General features: G+C 35.8%; 1 protein-coding gene across 1 annotated transcript in view; it reads left to right on the forward strand.

Annotated features, from left to right (window-relative positions):
* The window catches only part of LOC136676260 (hexokinase-2-like), a 64,417-nt gene extending 43,908 nt beyond the window's left edge, over positions 1–20,509 (forward strand). The window contains exons 12-18 of the mRNA XM_066653118.1: positions 686–805; positions 3,310–3,405; positions 4,529–4,628; positions 5,789–5,972; positions 7,144–7,299; positions 9,612–9,848; positions 17,533–20,509. Of these exons, the coding sequence (XP_066509215.1) occupies positions 686–805; positions 3,310–3,405; positions 4,529–4,628; positions 5,789–5,972; positions 7,144–7,299; positions 9,612–9,848; positions 17,533–17,674 (1,035 nt within the window). The 3' untranslated portion in view covers positions 17,675–20,509. The remainder of the gene's footprint in view (positions 1–685; positions 806–3,309; positions 3,406–4,528; positions 4,629–5,788; positions 5,973–7,143; positions 7,300–9,611; positions 9,849–17,532) is intronic.
* Positions 20,510–21,553: the final 1,044 nt, after the last annotated feature.

Below are 21,553 nucleotides of genomic sequence, written 5' to 3' on the forward strand. Positions count from 1 at the left end.
AGAAGTGTGATTTGTAACTCCAGAGAACATGCCTTTAATGCTCTACTGTCTAGTGGTGGCATGCTTTACACCACTGCATCTAATGCTCTGCATGCTGCTAGTTGATGTAAGGCTTGAATGCAGCTGCTTGGCCATGGAAACCCATTCCTTGAAGCTCTTTTCACTGTTCTTGAGCTAATCCGAAGGCCACATGAAGGTTGGAAGTCTGTAGCAATTGGTGATCACAGGATTTGCTGACCCCACTCTGAAATATTACATGACTTACCACTTTATGGCTACATTGCTGTCATTCCAGTTGCTTCCACTTATAATAACACTGATAGTTGACTGTGAAATGTTTAGTAGCAAGGAAATTTCACAACTGAACTGAGATCCTGAGAGCAACACATTCTCTGACAAATGTTTGTAGAAAAAAATCTGCATCCCTAGGTCTTTGGTTTCATATGTCAGTGGCCATGGAAGTGATTGGAACACATGAATTAAATGATTTTTGGGTTTGTGTATACAAATAAATATATATGTGAAAGGCTTAGGCTCAAGTATTCCGGACATGTTTGAAAATGCCCCATGTATTTATCTAAATATATGTTTTTCATTGAAACCCTTCAGTGTTTGTGATATGTGCGTTGGTGTGTTGTCTGGCCTTCTGTAAATTTTTGTGTATCTCTGTGTCATTTTTCTCTAGCTGTTTGACCACATAGTCCACTGCATTGCGGACTTTTTGGAGTACATGGGAATGAAAGGGGCAACTTTGCCACTGGGCTTCACTTTCTCTTTCCCCTGTGATCAGACAAGGCTGGACCAGGTGAGAATGTATACTAAAACACACACACACATTCATTGTCTTTAGCCACTTATATAGTTCAGGGTCCTGGTGGGTCTGGAATGACTGGGCACAAGGCAGGAACACACCCTGCAGGAGGTGCCAGTCCTTCATGGGGCAACTCACACGCTCACACCTACGGAAAATTTGAATCACCAATCCACCTACCCAGGTGTGGGTGTTTTTTTTTTTTTGGTTCGTGGGAGAGGAAACCGGAGCACCTGGAAGAAACCCATGCGGACACAGGGAGAACACATCTAAATCTGAACCCGCACCACTGCGACACTACTTGCTGCGCCACCATGCCCCCCACACACATTCATGTTGAAATGATCAAGAACACTCCTAAGAACATTGCTGTGCAGATTTCAAAGAAGATATCTACAGAAAGGTTTATCATTGTAGTAAGTCTTGTGAACAGATAAATGAAAAAGTAAAAGATGGATTGCTTTATTTTATTCTGGATAGACCTGGATAATTTTTCTTGATTAAGGATTTAAGTGGATCACTCTTTTTAAAATGGAACTAGGTTGTATTTATTAATGCACTAGATCAGGGGTCCCCAATTACTTTTCTTCAAGGGCCACATCAAACCAATATCGCAAAGGCAAGTGCCAGTGTGTCATTCTCATACTATTTAATGCAGTACGGGACAAGAGGTTTTATTGTGGTAAACATAATATTATTATTATTATTATTATTATTTTACTATTATTATTTGATTTTACTCACAATTCAACGAGACAAGTGACAGCGGCAGGTCGAAACAAGAGACCTGAATTTGGGGCGGTGCTCTTTAGTTGGTTTGCTTTTTTCTTTTTATTCAAGCAATAGTGAAACATTGGGAGTTTCACGTGCAAAAATTAGGGGACACAAACACAGTGTGACTGCGGTTGTGTTGGTGGCAGGCCAAAGGCTTAGCTCTTGCGGGCCACATTATAAAAACAGAACTAAGTCACTTGTATTGAAAATGAGGTAAAGTTTTATCTGAGCCAAAAAGTTAAATGATCTTACCTGAACAAATTGACTTGGCTTTACCTGAGCTACACTGAGCATTTTCAGTTTATTAAAGACAAGACTGTTGGCAAAACGTCCCCCAGGCAATCAGAAAACAAAATTGCAGGGAAGGCAGCCAGGAAATGTTTATATCTATAGCTCACAATCTTCTGGCAGTCATTGGTAGCACAGCATTTACAGCCAGAGAGTAAATATGCCAATTTAGTTAATTTTCCCAATTTCATTTTTTTTCTCAGAAAATGACTGTATCAAAATTCATAAAATATGGTTAAATACAATATGTTAAAGCTGATGTTCAAACTTTAAATTGTTTTATGTAAGATCAAATATGACTGAACAAACATAGTAACTCTCCGTGACTTTTCAAAGGAGGATGGTTCATCTGCCAAACTAGCCACCTATTTAGTAATGAGGCAGCATGCTTTGCAATAATATAATAAGCAATTAACCTGAATAACCTCTCAGTAGTTTCCTTAGAAGTACAGAATAAATTACCTGCCCAGATTCATAGGCCCAAAAATAAATTGCACCTCTTTCACAAATATAATATGACACCAGCAAAGTTTATTAGCTTGTTAGTATAAGACAAAGGTCAGTCTACACCCAATTTGAATTTATATTTTCCTCCTGGCAGTTAGTGTGGGAAGGTGTAGGAGTTGTTTTGGAGCCCTACACAATTGAAAATTAAATTAATTCTTTATTTTGCCAAATGCTGTCTTGGGAATAGAGAATTCCATGTGTTTATGAAATGTCTATAAAAAATAAATAAGCCTCATTGGGTAGAAAGCACCATTGGAAATTGATGCACCTTTTATCTCTAGCTTTTTTCTAAAGCCTGTCTTTGGACATATGAAAATATATGTATCAAAGCTCAGCCCTTTTCAAGTGATTTTATTGTCAATAATATTGACATATTATTTATGGATTGAATGGGCCTCTATTTTTATGGGTTTTCTTTGTGGTGGAATATAGTAATTCAACTTGGCACAATACTTGCACATGCATTGTGTAGTATCCATAATAGTCAACCCATAAGATAAAGCCTAAATGCCCTCCACACACCAACTCTCAAATAAATCAAAGCTCAAAAGAGCATTTCAAAATATTCTAAATAAATGAGTATCTTCATTCTTCATTTTCTTCAAAAATGTATTTTTAACATTTTAAACTAACAAAAAAAATATTACACCATTTAGATTATCCAATTTTTCTTTGCAAAACTGAAGGAGAAATTGATAAATGACACAAGATGGCTAAATAGCCGTTTCAATAGCTTTGACCATCAGCAGTTATTTTGTAACATAAATATCACTCTTTTTCTAAAATTTGTGTTCAAAACAACCAATGTGAAAAAGAAAAGTGGTAGTGATATTGTGTAGAAAAAAAACACAGAAACAGACTCAGAAATAGACTGTGATTTTTCATTTTATTTTAATCATTGCATCTTCCACTCCCACTCTGTCTTTCAGGGTATTTTGCTGAAGTGGACAAAGGGCTTCAAGGCTACAGGTTGTGAAGGCGAAGATGTTGCTGTACTTTTGAAAGATGCCATACATCGCATGGAGGTGTGTTTCTGTGTGCACACGCATTTGTATGCCAGATGCCTGATAGAGGGCCATACTGATCTAAATGTCTAGATAATAGGTTCAAAACTTTCTTTTTAACTTGGTTTGGTGAGTTCAAGAATCTAAGCACCAGCCATCTATCAACTAGAAATGGGATATTGTTATTTATGGTATAAAATGATATCAATAATAATAATACTAAGCAAACAATAATAATAATCAAAAATAGTTACAAAATAATATTATTATTATTATTATTATTATTACATTTATTTGTATAGTACTTTTCCTACATAAAAATGTAACACTGTGTTTTACTGTGTACAAATCCAAAAACATGTAACTATAAACACAATTGTAAATCTACATTAACAATAAAAAAATAAGTGAAACAAAAAGGAACAGCAAAATCTACCAGATAAAAAGAACTGAAATAATAAAAATAGTGAAACACATTCATGACCCACATATGGAATATAATCAACTAAGATAAAAGGATTACACTAAAACATGAGAAAGAATTGTTTTGTGTAATTAACAGTAAAAATTAATATAATGTAATTTATTGGCAGCTGTAGATTGTTAAAAAACAATTTGTTAAATTTTATAAATATAACGTATACTATCAAATATAAACACAATACTGTACATCATAATTTCATAGTGTGCAATACAGAGGCTTAAATCGCCAATGCAAAGCCATGAAACATCACCATCATCAAAGTCCTAACATACGCAGAGATGGAGGTGTGTGCGCTAAATCTGCTGCAGTCAGCTCCCTGTTCATACAAATCCAAACACCAAACACCCACACAGCTCAACACAAAGGGAAACAAGGACTTTCAGAACCTTTGAAAAGCTAAGTGTATGCTTTTGTCACCCCGTTTTTGGCATAATTAGCTGCATTTTAGTGCTGTGAATGCAAGTTTCTAATCTTAATTTACTTTTAATTTGACTTTATTTTACTATTTTATGTTATTTCCCATATTGTTATTTCTTTCAGTGTCTTTCAATATCTTTTTCGATTTTGAACATTTCTATCATTCTGCCACTTTCCATTTTAAATTTGTCATAATTTCCATTTGTCTTCTTCTGTGTGTGTGTCCTGTATGGGGGTGGTCAGGAGTTTGAACTTGATGTGGTTGCCGTGGTGAATGACACAGTGGGGACAATGATGACATGTGGATATGAGGATCCCCGCTGTGAAGTGGGGCTCATAGTGGGTGAGTGTGTCTTATGCCTGCTTCTCACCTACACGCGCACACACACTTTGTCATGTCCATGCACTCTTTTTCATGACTCTGACCTTGGAGGTCCTCAGATCATTTATGTTCAAAGGAGTTACAGTTCTTCATCTCTACATCGGATTTCCATCACACTGTTACTGGTCAGTTGCCTCATGCTGTTGATGGTTGATGAGGCACTGTTGTGTTTGTGTGTGTGTGTGTTTGTTTTATGGCCTGTCTGAATAACAGATTATTAAAAGTAAACTTTTGTGACACCAGCTGGCAGTAACAGCCCTGAAATTTGTATCAGGTTTAGCAAAGCTTCAGGCTCATGGTTTTACTGCCAAAAACCAAAAAAGTGAATAAACCTTTTGCACTTACAGTAAGAATTAAATTGAAGTTATTTAATGCTTGAAAATCTATAGGGACCTCTGGAAATTTTTCAGTCAGAAGTATTTTTTTTTTTTACTTTAGTTCCTGTGTTCATGTCTCATTGTGAGACCATTTCTTTGTGTGTGAGATTTAATAAAATGCAGTTTATGCTCTCAGGTGTTTGTGCATGTGTACATGTTGTGATGGCATGTGAACATGTATTCTAATTATATAATCTGTCCAAACTTTCATAGATACCTCTTCTAATGATTGAATTTGTTTACTTTAATTTGTAGCTGTTGTTGACACAGCTTGTATGATGTCCATTGATAAACACTGAACAAAATTTGATGCTCTGAAACAGCTGCACATGACCTTTAGGTCACCATGCTTATAGCCAATCACAGGCTAGAGGAATGTAAAACCCCACAACATTGGACTCAAAAGCAGTGTAACTGTATTCTCTGGATTGATGAACCACTATCCTTTACCTTTAGAATGAGTTGGAGTGGCTTTTGTGATCAAACTTCTCATCCAACTTCAGTATCTGACTTTATTATTGTTGTGGCTGAATACCCTCAATTAGCCATTATTAAGAGTAGGAGTATATTCTTTTTTTTCCCAGAAATATTGAATATATGACAGTGAAATATTTGAATTTTCAAACATAATACATATTGTACATGTATTACATAAAGTTTTTTTCTGGAATTGGCTCTGATACAGATATTTTGAATCAGATTGGGGTGTGTCTAGTGCTGATAATCCCTTTATGCATACTTCAGGTACAGGAACAAATGCCTGCTACATGGAAGAGATGCATAATGTGGACCTTGTGGAAGGGGATGAAGGTCTGATGTGTGTGAATATGGAGTGGGGAGCATTCGGAGACACTGGAGAGCTTGATGACTTTTCCACAGAGTTTGACAAAGCTGTGGACGAAAACTCTTCAAACCCAGGCAAACAGAGGTAAGGCTAAAAGACAAGAAAACCTGTCTGTACATTTTTGATCGCGCACACATTTAAAAATGCAAGCCACAAATACTTCACTTATTAATAGTACTCTGCCTAACCTAGAGTGATTGCCAGTGTGTGCAAGCAGCAAGAGGAAAGCCACATGCCTGTTTTATGCAGCGTTAAACTCGGAAAAATTATAAAAAGTGCCTTTCGTCTTTAGGGTCTTGTAAAGTTCATGATGTAAACAATCACTATGATAACAAATAAAGCTTTGCTCTCAAAAGAATGTTAAAAATGCTTCTTGATTACGAGAGAATTAAATAGAGAATTTAACAATAAAAATTAAATTAAAAAAACAAAAGCTTCAGTATAAACATTTCCTGGGAGCTTCTTTCAGGGTATCAGAGCTTTTCATTGGTCCGTCCGTCCCCCAATTCTAAGCCTAATTCTAAGGCTTGTGATACCCCCCCCCCCCCCCTCCCCCCTCCTTTCAATGGGTCAATGAAGCAAGACAGAAAAGGTTTTATGGATGTAAACCAAACCAGGCTGTGCATTCAGTTAAAGCTTTGTAAATTTAAGACCTTTATAATATTTCAGTGCAACAAATATTGAATATCACTTCAAGCCTAAAATGCGGAGTATCATTACTTGATATTTCTGATCACTTCAGTCTTTTGGACAGAAACAAGCCTCGTATTTAATATCGCATGAGTTAAATACCACAAACTGTGAAATATTTAAATTCCCTGAGGAAACTGCATCATGATGTGTGATCTGGGTTACACAGCAAAATTCAAATTACATAAATATTAACATTTTAAACAAAAATGTTTCAGCCAAAAACTACTGACACACTCGATTGCAGTGGAATAGAGACAGTTAGGGGTCTTCTGGACTATTTTTGAAAATTGTTGGTTTAAGGTTGGCTTAACTTTATTGTACTTCACTGTACATTTCAAGTGTCATGGGAGTCCATGCTGTAATTTGCAGAAAGTCAGAATCATTTTGATGTGTGGAAAAGAACACTGTAATTTGCAACAAGGTAAAATGAACAGAATTTTCACAAACCAGTAATTAATATTTCCAGAAATACAATGTGGGTGTCAAAGAACCTTTTGTCCTAGTGGATCCAACACCTTACTGTGTCTGTGTGTGTCTCTGTCTGTCTGTCCGTGTTTGTTAGGTTTGAGAAGATGATCAGTGGGATGTATCTGGGTGAGATTGTGAGGAATGTGCTGCTGGATTTCACAGCGAAAGGCCTCCTCTTCCGTGGAAAACTCTCTGAGAGACTCAAGACTCGTGGCATCTTTGAGACAAAGTTCCTGTCCCAGATTGAGAGGTGTGTATGAGAACATTGCATGCCTGTGTAATTTGACCATGGAAGAATAATAATAATAATAATAATAATAATAAATGCATCAAATGATAAATTGGAATACAATACAGAAAAATAGAATACAAAAATAAATATAAAAATACTTGTAATCTTTTATATATTTTTCATTTTCAGAACATGTGCAGTGACGTTAGAGACTGTATTGTTGAAACTCCTCGTTAGACTCATATTTGACTACATTTTTTAAAGCTAATTAATTAAGTTGGTCTGTTAATAGCTGTCTCTAATCCACATGACAATAAAGATCAGGTTCAGCATGCTTGGCAAGGACCCGAACAAGATGAACAGAGTCCCTGGCCAGAACAAGTTGTGAAACTGGGGGAGGTAGTGTGTTAAAATGTCCCTCAGCTGTGGAGGAGATGACTTTTGTACAAGGCATCATGGAATTATTCCTCACTAAAATACTAAATATAAATATGACCTTATTCTCAAGGCACACAATGGTTTCAAAGAGGACCACCGCCACCTAACTTCAGTCTTACGCAGCTCCCTTGGGGACTCTTAAGGCTGAATTAAAGATTGTAAACCTGCCAATAGGAAATAGTTTAAAAGAATCCTATGAAAAATATCAAAATATCTCTCCATAAAATTGTGCTGCATTGATATCATCTAAGCAAAATAGGCGTGTAATCATCATTAAAATATAAGGCTGGACAGGATATTGTTTTAAAAAAGGAAAAAAAATGTACTTCATTCACACAGCGTTACTAACGACTTCTCAGTCTGCGGTGTCACAGGAGTTTAGTGTTCGTGCCTCTGCGGGCATTCCACATATTAAGTTCATGCCCCTGAAGTCCAGTGTAATCATTTTATTGATAAATGTCAGTTGATGATGAAAAGCAGTGAGGGTAATTGGATAGGGAAAGGAATGGTAAGTCAGTGTCACTGTTTTTTTTTTTTTTTTTTTTTTTCAGCAACTAATGGGGAGAATCAAGCTAAGAGAATTGTTGTCCATTAAGAGTAATGGCCTTAGGTCAGTAAGGCTTATATATATATGGTGGTCATTGTGAGAAAAAGATGAACACCCCCATAATTTCCTCAAAACCTCAAATTTACCTGGGGATATGCTTTGTCCTAAACAAGCTACTTGCTTTCTAAAATATATTGCGTACATTTAATATTTGGGGAGTTTTAGAATTTAAACAAAGATTTAATCCAAGTTTGTTGCTCATGATTATATTGAAGTAACCATTCAGAACTATGAAAATATGTCTCCTAACCCATGTCAGATACAACACCTAAAATTGTTAAGTTGGACAAACGAAACAGAGAGAGAAATTTAATATTCACTCTCACTGCAGATCTGAAAAAATCCACAGATGTCCATTTTTCCACCATGGGAAATCAACTCAATGATATGGTCTTAAAAACCTTACTGAGAAAAGGAATTAAATTCACTCTTTCTGCAGTGTAGTTTCTATAAATGGACAGTAGCTGCTGGTGAGATTTGAAACTGAATTTAATTGCAGTGTTTATATGCTACATCAATTTTTTTTCATAAGAACTGAGAGGAAGGAATACATGAATGTGATTTTCTTATAGGTTATTTTCTATTATTTTATATAAAACTATTTTATAGCTTATAGGTTTGATTTATTTAGGAGATTTTTACAATCATTTTTGAATGAGGGTTTCTGTGTACATGAGAATGCTGTATTCATTTTTACAAATATTTTAATGTCCACGTTGTATTGTAAGCTTTTCCAGTAGGTGTTTTCATTCTGAAATAAGGGAAAACTGAATCTGAATGTGTTCATGACACATGACGTGTGTTCAATCTGATGTGTTTGTCCACATCAAGGTGTCTAAAGTTTTGAGAGTTGAGTAATTGAGTAGTTAAGATGAGAGGGAATGACTGTGTTTGGGTTTGACTGTATTGTACTAAAGTCTGATACGCGTGCATGAGCCTGGAGAACTCTCAAGAGATTGTTTGGCCTTGACTTATGCACTGATGTAATGATTTCTCTGAGCTGTGCCACATCTCTAAGTATTTTCTTCATTAAATGTTACTAATTAGTAAAATCTAACATCTTTTTACAGTTCAAAAAGGTTTTTTGTTCCATTGCCTTACATAGTTTGCATTCCAATTAATCTCTCATCATTTCTGTATTTTTCCCTCCCTGTTTCCTTTTGCTCTTTCATTCTTTTTCTCTTTTCCCTCATGTTCCCTTGCCTGTAAAATGTTCTCTTCTCTATTCCCCTTTTTTATTCTTTCTCGCTCCCTATCTCTCTCCCTCTTGCTCCCTCTCTTTCAGTGACCGCTTGGCTCTGAGGCAGGTTCGGTCCATCCTGCAGCACCTGGGTTTGATCAGCAGTACCTGTGATGACAGTATTGTGGTTAAGGAGGTGTGCAGTGTAGTGTCCCGCAGAGCTGCACAGCTGTGTGGCGCTGGGCTTGCTGCAGTGGTCGACAAAATCAGACAGAACCGCATCCTACAGGAGTTGACCATCACTGTGGGAGTGGACGGAACGCTCTACAAACTTCACCCACAGTATGTGTCCTTTTAAGCCCTTATACTGTAGGATAATGAATGGAAGTAAAATTCAGAGTATTTGTTTTCACCAGGAATGTACAAATTAATTTATTCAGTGTATGGAAAAAAAAAGACTTTGCACATGGAGGAGTGAAAACATAGGTCCCAGAGCCAAAAACAAACAAACGAACAAGCAAACAAAAAAACCTATGCACACTGTCTCTAATATTGGACATAGACTAATCTGGTACACACATAGTTTAATGTTCATAGAAAAGCATGAAATGAAACTGGAGGAACTGCATGAAGGTCACCAAGGTCAAAGACAGCGTTGGCTATAGGGGTGTAAATTCCTAGCATTGGGCAGTGGTGCAGTGGACCTGCATTCTCTAAAGGGATGATCATGTCTTCTGTAGCTTTGGGAAGAACCTGATCTCACTAAAGCTCTTCTGGTTGGATGTTTTTACATCCTTACAGCAATCTTCAACAAATCTTCTAGTGTAAAGCCTTGCCAGAACAGTAGAACCTGTTAATCCTGCAAAGAAGGACAAAATCCCAATTAATACCCTTTGTTTCAGGAGAAATAGTGGATGAAGAAGTTTGCATATCAAGCATAAATTCTGATATAGAATATGCCATTTTCTTTTCTCTGTTCTATTTATGGCAAGTTGCCAGCAAAATGAACTCTCTGATCACTTCTGAATGCCTTTGAGATTGGCATGGCAACAACAAAGCTAGTGGATCAACTCTGTCCCAGAACTAGAACCATTTAAAAAAAAAAAAAGGAAAGTTTTCTATAGATGTAGGGTTGTCTGACTCATTTGAGAATCCTGTGCCTTCGAGAACGAGCCGTCCCAGATGTCCTACTCATCCACTTGGGTGAAAATGACTTGGGACATCTGAGGAGTTAGAGCTGGTCAGAAAAATGAAAAAAGGTTTAAGGTTAACGTTAGCCCTCTGCTTTGTTATGAATGGTGAAAGTATAACAACTTGGAGCACACATCTGAGTTTTTGAGAAAGAACACAAAGTTCCCGTTTATGTTTCTGAATGATGCAGTTAATGTCTGTGCTACTTTCACTTCCCATATATTTTACAATGTCATATTCTCCCATTTTATGGGGAGCAAGGGCTATTTTTGTCCCTTGGGTATATTCCAGGGTTTTGACCATTTATCTCACAGCTGAAAAATGACAAAACTCTGAAAAAGAAAAAAAAAATTATGTGAACTCATAAATGTACTCTATGATGTCTGAGTCTTTTTTTAAGAAGTTTTGGCCAAAACATTCATTAATTTGTTATCTTAAACTGCTTATCCAGTTGTGTGAACAGAGGGTTCTGTGGAAAAATTGTCCATATATTACTCTCTTTAGATAGTAAATAAAATATATTTATGTTGCAGTCATTGACCTGCAGTGGGGTTCCAATCCCCACTATTGTAAATTTCTCTACAATGTCATATCAAAACACTCAAAAGACTTCTTTTATAGAAAATCTTTTACGACCCAGTGTAGGGTTGTGCCATAACAAAATTATGTAATGGTGGAAGAAGATTAATGAAAATTGTTAATGATGTGGGGAAGTTGGCAAAATGAAGTCGCTGCAAACATGGAATGAATGATGAATTAATATAATTAACAAACTTTTCAACTATCTATTGCCATCAACTATAATTTACCTTAAAAAATAAAAATAAAATAAAATATAAGTACAGAAAAGACCATCACTTACCTAATTTACCTAATTATGCACAAAATATACACATGAACACCTACTCCCAAAACAAATGGCGCACGTTAGTATAAATTGTACATTTTACCACGATTGTGATTTATGGACAATTATTTAGTTTTTCCAACTTTTGTTTTTTCAATGGGAAGAGGGTCATGTGACACAGCAAACGTATTGGAAATTTCACAAGAAAAACAATGGTGTGCTTGGTTTTAACGTAACTTTATTCTTTCTTGAGGTATTTACAAGTTTCTGACCACTTATAAAATGTGTTCAAAGTGCTGCCCATTGTGTTAGATTGTCAATGCAGCCTTCTTCTCCCATTCTTCACACACTGATAGCAACACAACAGGAGAAATGCTAGCACAGGCTTCCAATATCAGTAGTTTCAGGTGCTGCACATCTTGATGGTATGGTGTGGTATATGGAGTACAAAGATAGTGGGGCCATTCTTCATCAATGGAAACCTCAAGGCCACTGGATATGCGAAATTGCTACATGATGATGTGTTTTCCTCTTTATGCACTGAAGCTGGCACGTTCCCTGAGTTTTTCCAGCAAGATGGTGCACCACCACATTATGGGTGTCAGGTCCGAGGATTCCTAGATGAACAGTTTCCTGGAAAGTGGATTGGTCGTCGTGGGCCAGTTGAATGGCCTCCAAGGGCTCCTAATCTGACCCCCTTAGACTTTTATCTTCGGGGTCATCTGAAGGCAATTGTCTATGCTGTGAAGATACGAGATGTGCAGCACCTGAAACTACGGATACTGGTAGCCTGTGCTATCAATATGTGAAGAGTGGGAGAAGAGGGTTGCATTGACAATCCAACACAATGGGCAGCACTTTGAACACATTTTATAAGTGGTCAGAAACACTATGTTTAATAGTGTAAAATAACTCATGAAAGAATAAAGTTGGATTCAAAATGGCCGACTTCAAAATGGCCACCATGGTCACCACCGATCTGGCACCCATGTGCCACAAACAGGAAGTTAATGTCATCAACCATTCTCATTTTATTAAGGTGTATCCATATAAATGACCCACCCTGTACTTTTTTACTCACTGAAACAATTTTTTCTCAGAGTTTACATTTGACATTTGTTCAGCATTATATTAAATATAGTCAAAACACAGCACGTCCAAACCACAAACATTTTTCTTTGGTACTTGCTGCTTGAGTCGCTTGGTCTTCCAAAGCGTTTAGGTTGCTTCAAGGGGCAGATAGGGGCAGAATCACGTGACTACAGCTTTAAAGGGACAGTACGTGAAGACACAGTGGTGACAAAACAAAATAAAACAAAGAAGTAAACAATTTACATTATTGAAATAGACAAGATTATGTTGATTAGAAGTTCTGAATGTCGATTTAGATTAATTGCCCAACCCTAGCATACACACAAACACACACGGTGTGTTTGCGCCATTTGTGAAGGAGACTATTTTCTCAAAATAAAATTCCTTCATCAACATGGTAGGCATCGGAGGGCTTATCACGATGTGAATCAAGTGCAGCTTCAAAACTGTTTTATAGTACCGGTGGAGTTTGATTGTTTTAACTGTCAGATTATTAAAATGTTGTTTGTTTTTGATTGTCAGATTATCCAAAATTTTGAACAGAAACATCTGTCTTTCCAGGTTCGCTTTCGAGAACAGATAATTATTATTATATATTTTTTTTCATAACGTTTTCTTTAGTGCATGAATGAACACAGTCTGTGAGACAGATGGCTACTTAACACTATCCTCTGAAGTAGCAAAGGGTTCAGAAACTACATTAAGAAGAGTAAATAACTAATCACTGGCCAAGTCGGTCTCCAGTAGGGTTGGGCGATATGGCACTAACACAATCACAATATCACAATATTTTAAGGTATTTTCACAATAACGATATCCTATACCCAAAATAATCTAATAGCTCATTATAAGAACTGTATGAGCATTATTGGAATTTCTATATATGCTTACAAAACATTATTACCAAATTACATATTGTTAAAACTGTACTTATGAACAGCTCTTCAAAAAAGCACTGTTCTATTAAAAAAGGGGGAAAAAATTAATGGTACTGTGTGAAAAATGTTGCCTTTGCAAAATTTTACATTTAAGTTAAATCTTTGTAATTTATTTCTGTTCGTCAAAAAAAAGGTATTTTGACCAAGGAAAGCAAAACTTGGTGTTTATGACAAATATGTCACATGCAATGGCTGCATTGATTCAGTTTTGGATGTGCAGATGCTGAGAGATTGCATGTTAAATTTGCAGAGCATATAAACATGCTTTGCTGAAATAAATGTTGTATTTTATGTAAATGTTAGGGACAAAATATAGAAAAATGTCACACTACAGTTAAATAAAGATTATTAATTTGCTTGTTGACTGTAGAAGGGATGAAAACCCAAGGCTTCAAATGGGCAACCTTTAATCTAATTATGGAGAGAGGCCTATGGCTTTGAGCCATGAAATCAGCATTGCATATTGTTACAGGTAATTTAGTTCAGTCACATGGACCTCATGCCTCCATGAGCCATCTGAAATGTTCCAATATAAATTGCTACCCAATTTAGGAAAAGAGGTGTAAGACAGGATGGTGATAAAGTTCCTAGCAAACGATGCTCAGCCTTCTGCACAATGCCTGACTAAATGTTTTCATAAAAAATTTAATGTTTTGCTTAAAGCAAGAGCAACCTGACATTTTGGAGCAATTGTAATTCAGCTTATTAATTACTAAGCCTCTGTCAAGGTTGTGTGAACCCTAAGTCCAGTAGAATTTTAGCTGATAATTTCTGTACAATGAGGTAAAAATATTTTAATTAAGTTTTAAAAAAATAATAACAAGCAGAAAAATAATTAATTAACATAACATGAGAGGGAGAGCATTTGCTCTGTTATTAACCTCACGCCTGATTTGGTCTTATATTGTTTCAGATGTTTTTTTTTTTTAATGTTACAATTTTCTAAAGCTGCTGTTTGTTCCTTATACAAATAGCTGCTTCACTTTAAATTCACTGGTTCAGCAGGTGCATTTAGGTGCTTAATGAGCATCACAGTGTAACTTTCACAAGATTTAAACTAGAATGGACCCAATATATACTAATGTATATATTAGTATATAATACCCAAATATAACTAATGTGCTATAAGGTGTAAAGTAAATTCAATGGCAGGTTGTTGTCACAGAGCTGGTCAACGGACAGATATAGTCTCTAGAGCAATTAGGCTATTCATTATCTTCAGTTTTGCACAAGGCTCCTTTCACTATTTTCTCTTCATATATATTTTTGCTAATTTTTGTTTGTATATAATCTTATGGCTGGATTTGTGTAGTATTTTTAGTCTAAGCATAATTATGCATAAATTAAATATTGCATTTACGTATAGGCCACACTTTTTAAGTCTCTACATTTATTTACCTAGAATTATACTTTATCCAGAGCTGTGTAGAGTGCATGTTTGAGTTATGCTTATAGAAAATATATATGCAAATGTGGTTATACCGTTTCTTCCCAGTTTAGTTGTTGGCAGGTCCACCCTTTAGCTGACCCCTCAATTTAAACACCCCCCAAACTGGGACAGTCAATCACATTCTTCCTCCAAATCGCATGAAACATTTTGCTTGTAGGAGACCTCTAGCAGCCCAGATCTGTTATGCCAGCTAATGGATGCTCATGCTGGATAGCATTGTGCTTCTGATGAGGAGAGAAAATCAGAAGTTGTTCTGAATCTGAAAGTGAGAGGCCAATTTTAATCTCTTTGCAGAAAAGCACAGTGGATAAAATCACTAATGTTAAAAGGTTAATTCATACACAACTAACCATCTCAAAATAGACAGAAATGAAATCAGGTATTTTAAAATAGTGGTGTGGATTACAATGGTGTTCCTTGTGTAAAGTCATATATATATATATATATAGCTTGTAGGTAGTGAAATTCTTTCCTTGCATGAAAAACATTAAGCAGTGCTGTTCATGGCTAGGAAATGTTGTACTGTTTAGAACAGCACTAAGATTCAGGCTTAATATATGTTGGTTTTATTCTGAGTCTCTAATCTGAGCTCATCTGCTTCATTGAGGGATATTAGAGCCACCACTCAATTAATAAAATACTCACATTTATATTATTAAAAAAAGTTGATTATCTGGGTCTGATTAAGCTTGGAGTTTGAAATGTGGTGACATTTCTCTGATACCATTGTGTTGAGCACATTTTGTTTCTTGAAAGCTCTCTTTCTATCTACAGCATCCCTTCACAAAAAAACGCTTTCCATTTTCTCACTGGCATAATGCAATGAGAACTTATCAAATCAATAATTTATCCAGCTATATCTAAGAAAAACAGTCTGATCTGAAAGTCTAATTTTGAACAAAAATCTACAGGCATATTTGTCTCAGATAATTAACGTTGTTCTAATCTCTATTCCTAAATGAGAAACAATTTGTACCAAGCCAGTAAACATGTTCAGCTTTGCTAAATTGAGTCATCACAAAATCATTGCTATATCTACATAATGAAGGGAAAATCCTGCAGAAATGCAGATCAGTAGTCCAATGTGACAAAACATATTTCCTGTGATTGAATAGCATAGGAAGCTGGCTAAAACCAAAATAATAATAATCATAATAAAAAAAAAAAAGATAATAATAGTATCAAAAGGAGACCAAAGGAGACACAAGGGCTTATTTATAGCTATATATGTATATGATTTTATATTATTGTGCATGATTCCTGTTGCTCAAATGTTTTACAAAGAGTGCATTTTTTGTCAAAACACTTTTATACAACACAAAGCTATACACTCTGAAAATGAAAGGTAGCACCTTTCATTTTCAGAGTGTAAAGCTACAATAAAGTAAAAGTTTATTTCTCAGCAACCAAGGGAAGTGTGATTTTTAAAAAAAATTTATATAACTACACGGTTTGACAGTATACTGAGAAAATGCAGCAGAAATGGAGGGGAAAAGGTGCTGCAGCCTGACTCCACTAAAGAGCTAGGAACTCTACTTAAAGTTGAGCATCAGCTGAGTGTCAAGTATCTACACAGTGTGGGGATAAAGAGCAAGTACACAGTATTCACACTTATCCTCAGCTGTGTATTACAGATGGTACCCTTTTATGACACCAGCTGTGTCTAAAAATAATCCTTTGCATGCATGTTATTAAAGGGCTTACAGACCTGAAGTAAACACAAAAGGCCATAATAACACAAATAAATACAATCAATATGTGCATAAATAGTTTAATAAATATGCTCTTCAACAATATATGTCCTAATCAATACAGTCAGTGTCACCAAAGTGGGAATTCAAAGAAAAACTTAACAAAACGGTGTGTCTGTAGCGCACAGAGTGAATATAAAGCCCTGAAACTTCTAGTCAGCACGGCCAAAGCAGCAGCACTATTGGATTAAAAAAAGTCATATATCAAGGGTTCCCATGATGTGCATCAGAACATTTTCAGATACAGGCATTAATGGGTTAAATATCTTTGTGAGAGTTGTTATTATTCAGGTAAAGGGTATGTAAACCCTTGATTTGGTGCTCTGTTATCTCAGTGTCTAGAAAAAAATCTTCAGCACAAACCATTGTAGTCAGCGCAAGCCATTGGAGTGGGATTGTACAGTAGCACAGGGAGTTGGAGGAAGGAGTCAGTGTTAGCAGTTTATAGCTGTTGGGCTTAACATGGACAGCTTCTGCTGAGCAAAGCTTGTTAAGGCCCAGGGAACCATTTAAGATAATCTTTTTCCTCCTGCAGTTGTTGAAGGTCAAAACGTTTTCTCAAAAATATCGTAAAACCACATTTTAGACAATAGCTTAGGTAGTGTATTCATAAATTTAAGATAACTTATGAAATATATAATGTTCTGTAGAATTAAGCTTTTTGCCACTGTTTGGACTGTAAAGCTTGTTATGGAATAAACATAGGGTTAAATGTTTTACACATACATAAACTAGCAAATTATCTTTCTCTTTACAGTTTCTCCACGATCATGAAGGAAACCCTGCGGGATCTGGCGCCCCAGTGCAACGTCACACTCGTCCAATCTGAAGACGGCAGCGGAAAGGGTGCCGCTCTCATCACAGCCGTGGCCTGTCGGATGAGAGACGCTAAAAAGTAGTAGCTGCAGTGGCATCTTATTCATTCAAAGATGAATAAGGGATAGGGCTAAAAAATGGAAAAAAAAGGGAAATGGCTTGAAAGTAGAAATGTTCTTCCAGAGATTCCTGCTGTGCCACAATGTTACTGTCAATGTTTTTCCTGTTTTTTCATTTTTCAGGGTTTTTTTTCCCCCATACTGTCATTCATTTGATGTGGATCGAATGGTTTGATGTGAAGTGAGTCAGAGAGAGGGAAAGAGTGTGTTGTAGAATACCCTTGTTGCTAATTTATTATTAATGTTTTGTAAAGTTTACTATACACACACACGCCTCAGAATGTTTTATTCAGCTGTTTAACTTAATGTTGTTTTCTTTCTTTTATGTGACTGTGGAACATAGAAATATTGGCTTATCTTTAGGACAAGCCAGTTCTCTAGACACAAATCAGAACTATTACATACTATTACATTACTATTTTCTAATTATTTAATTAATTGGTATGTGAACAAAGACATTTAGAGTGGTTTTATGCGAAAGGCTTCACTGTAGAGTAACTTCCTGTAGAGTCCAAGTTCTTCAGTGGTGATGATAGAACCAGGCTTCTGAAGAATTGAAATCCCCTAAAAAAAATCATCTCAAAAATAATTCTATACAAATTGATTATGAAATCATTCCTTGATGACACTTGAGACATTGTTTGTGTTGCAAAGATCTTGGTGTAAAAGTTTCAGTGTTGGGTTAGGATGGTAAATAAAAAAGCCTGTATTATTGTTGTTTACCTCTGAAGCTCTGGTTCCTATCAAAACCACATTTATAGAAAGGTCAACGGGAAAAATTCAATTCAAACAACTCTTATTGAATTTGTTTACATATGAATTGCACAGAGTAATCTGAATTTCAGTTTTTGCCTTTAAACTCTTAAGGACTGCTCAGGCTGTCCATACTTTAATTTCTCGCTCTCTTATAACTAATACTCATACGTCTCATAGAAATTACTGAATTATATTCCTAATAAAATAATCAAGTAGGTAGCTGGTGGAATAAAAGTTTAATGTTGGTGGAGGTCAGTGGGAAACCCCAGAAACCCAAAGTCCAAGAGAGAATGTGTCCAGAAAACATTAGCAATGTGGTCTGACATCAGTATTGCTGTATATATTTATTGACTATATTTCAGCTTCAACCTTGTTCAGATGTCCTTCACACACTTGAGTACACTTACCCTTAAAATATATATATATATATATATATATATATATATATATATATATATTTTTTTTTTTTTTTAAAGATAGATCATATGTGGATTTAGGAAGCAGTTTTTATTTGTTTTGAAATGGAGAGGCACTGGAATGTAAGTTCTTGGCTGAAATTGAAAATAAGGCTCACCAAAACAAACAAACAAACAAAAAACTGACAACAATATTATTTCTGTAAGTGTTATTTGTTCTTTGGTATGAAAATTTGTGGATTGTTATGTCAATTTGAAAAGTATTTTAAAAGGCCTTCTCTTGAAGTTAACATACTTGCAGGGATTTTTTATTTTGCGCTTTAGTCTGCATATCAAGTAGTGTGTTTTCAAAAGGGTAGCAAGGTTGTTAAAAAATGTGTGGTCATTGAAACCCTCTTAATACTAGGCATGATCAGAGCTTTAAAAAGAGTGTCTAATATCCATATAAAATATAAAATAACTGTAAAATAGATCCTGGCTCATTGTCAGTCACTGTCACTATGTCATTACCACCATAGTGTTTAATCTTATCTAATTTTGTCTGTTTCTCTTTCAGCCAAAAGCTAAAAGTGACTTTTTCTGACCAGTTTCAGTGCCCAAATTATCAGTGCATCTGTATTTTGAAACATGTTAGTGATATGGGGGTTCTTTGTGTGCTCAAAAACTGATGAAAATCAAAAAAATGATTTTCAAATCTGTCCCAAAACAACCCTTGACCATCCTTGAGTGTCTGGAAAGTTTATGTTTAATCTTTGCTCTGTGTTGAGGGACCACTGACTCACTGTAGTGTCCTGGAGATCTTGAAACTGTGGAATTTTAGATCTAAAATATCACCCTAATCTACAATGTCATTTGGATTGTAAACCCCCATTCTGTGGCATCACTCTGAAGAAACTTTATAACCTTTTATTTTTAAGACTGTAGGTGGATCAAATTAATTGCAATAACTTTTGTAATAAGGTCAAGCGCATCGGTCTTATTTAATGAGTGGGAAGATGAAAAAGAAATGCTATATAATGGCAACCTTTAGACCTGGAGATACTGTTCTGTTGTCTATTGATGGTCTAGTGCCCTAGATTTATAAATCTGTTCCCGAGCCCAGGGAGGTTTGGGTTTTGCTCTCTGAATTCAGACTGCCATTAACTTAAGAGGGAACCTTTTATATTTTGCTCAGTTAGTGTTGTTGTAAGTGGCCAGTTCCATTGAAGATGACAAATTCAGCTGATTAAAAGCTTGGAAACTAGAATATTGTTGAAAAATACTGTCTGCACTAAGTCTTCATTATTGCACTATTGGAGAAATTCCAGACTGCATCCAAATCCAGCTGTTAGTTACCAGCTCAAAGATTTAGACTCTTGAGCACAATGGTGCTTTTAGTATGTACTCTACTTCTCCTTGTTTAGCTGTGCTGTGTTTATCAAGTGGGATGCCTACTTTCAAGTGCTCTCAAATTTGAAATGTTGATAATGAGATGTATTTAAATTGCTTCTGTATGGTCAGATGGGCTGGGAGAATGGACAGGAAACATATATATGTGTGTGTGTGTGTGTGTGTTAGGGTGGAAAAGTAATTTTAAGCGATTTTTTTTCTTCAATTTTCATTGCCATTAAAACAATAAATGATTTCAAATGCCTTAGTCCTTGATCCTTCATTGAAGACTTGTTTAATATGCTAAGGACCTTTGTTTTCTCTCACCACAAACTCAAAGCCACACTTTTAAGCATTTTGACTGTTTTTGATGGACATAGTTTTTTGGATCCCTTATGCTTCTTAACAATTGCTACAACGTTTTTTTTAATCCGGATCCACATTAATGCAAATGTCTTCAATTGTGAGGAATTGTAACGACTGTTGTTTGTACATAGCTGAAGTGTAATTTAAATTGTAATTTAATTTAATTTAAAAGTTTTATCCACTGTTTACTTTAGCATAGAATCTCATTTGTAACGAGTGGTTTAATTTTGTAGCCCTTTTACTAATATAGTTAACCATTTACCCAGTCTGGAGATATTTCATCCTTAAGTGATCTGAAACATAAAAAATAAGCCAATATTACCCACCTATGGAGCAGGAATAGAGTAATATCCTGAAGGTTTTCAACGTCTTGAATTCTCTCTTTTATTTAAAAAAAAAAAAAAAAACTTTACAAGCTTATGCTCATTTTTATTCATTTACAGACACTGGGGCTTTAATAAAAACAGACACGTTTCGAGCGTGCAAAAAAAAAAAACTGGAGAGCTAGAAAATGGTGAGGAAACATCTGAATTTTTATAAAAAGTGTCTTTTGATTACATTAGTGAATATCGCCTTTAAATTCTGTTACAAAGATAAAGTTTAATCAGATGATGGTGTATGTGGGTATGGTAAATTTGATGTGAAATAACTTGCCTACAAACTGAAACTTCAAAACCAGACTCAGCATAACTGAACTGACCTGCTCTGAGCTCAGAGGTAAAGCTGACCTTCGATCAGTCCTCAGATTCACTTTTCTCTAAATGAGGAACAGTATTTCATTCATTTATTATCTGTAAGCGCTTATCCAGTTCAGGCTCGCGGTGGGTCCAGAGCCTACCTGGAATCATTGGGTGCAAGGCGGGATTACACCCTGGAGGGGGCGCCAGTCCTTCACAGGGCAACACAGACACACACACATTCACACCCACGGACCTAC

The sequence above is a fragment of the Hoplias malabaricus genome, chromosome X2 (genome assembly GCF_029633855.1).
Source record: "Hoplias malabaricus isolate fHopMal1 chromosome X2, fHopMal1.hap1, whole genome shotgun sequence".
NCBI classification, from domain to species: Eukaryota; Metazoa; Chordata; class Actinopteri; order Characiformes; family Erythrinidae; genus Hoplias; species Hoplias malabaricus.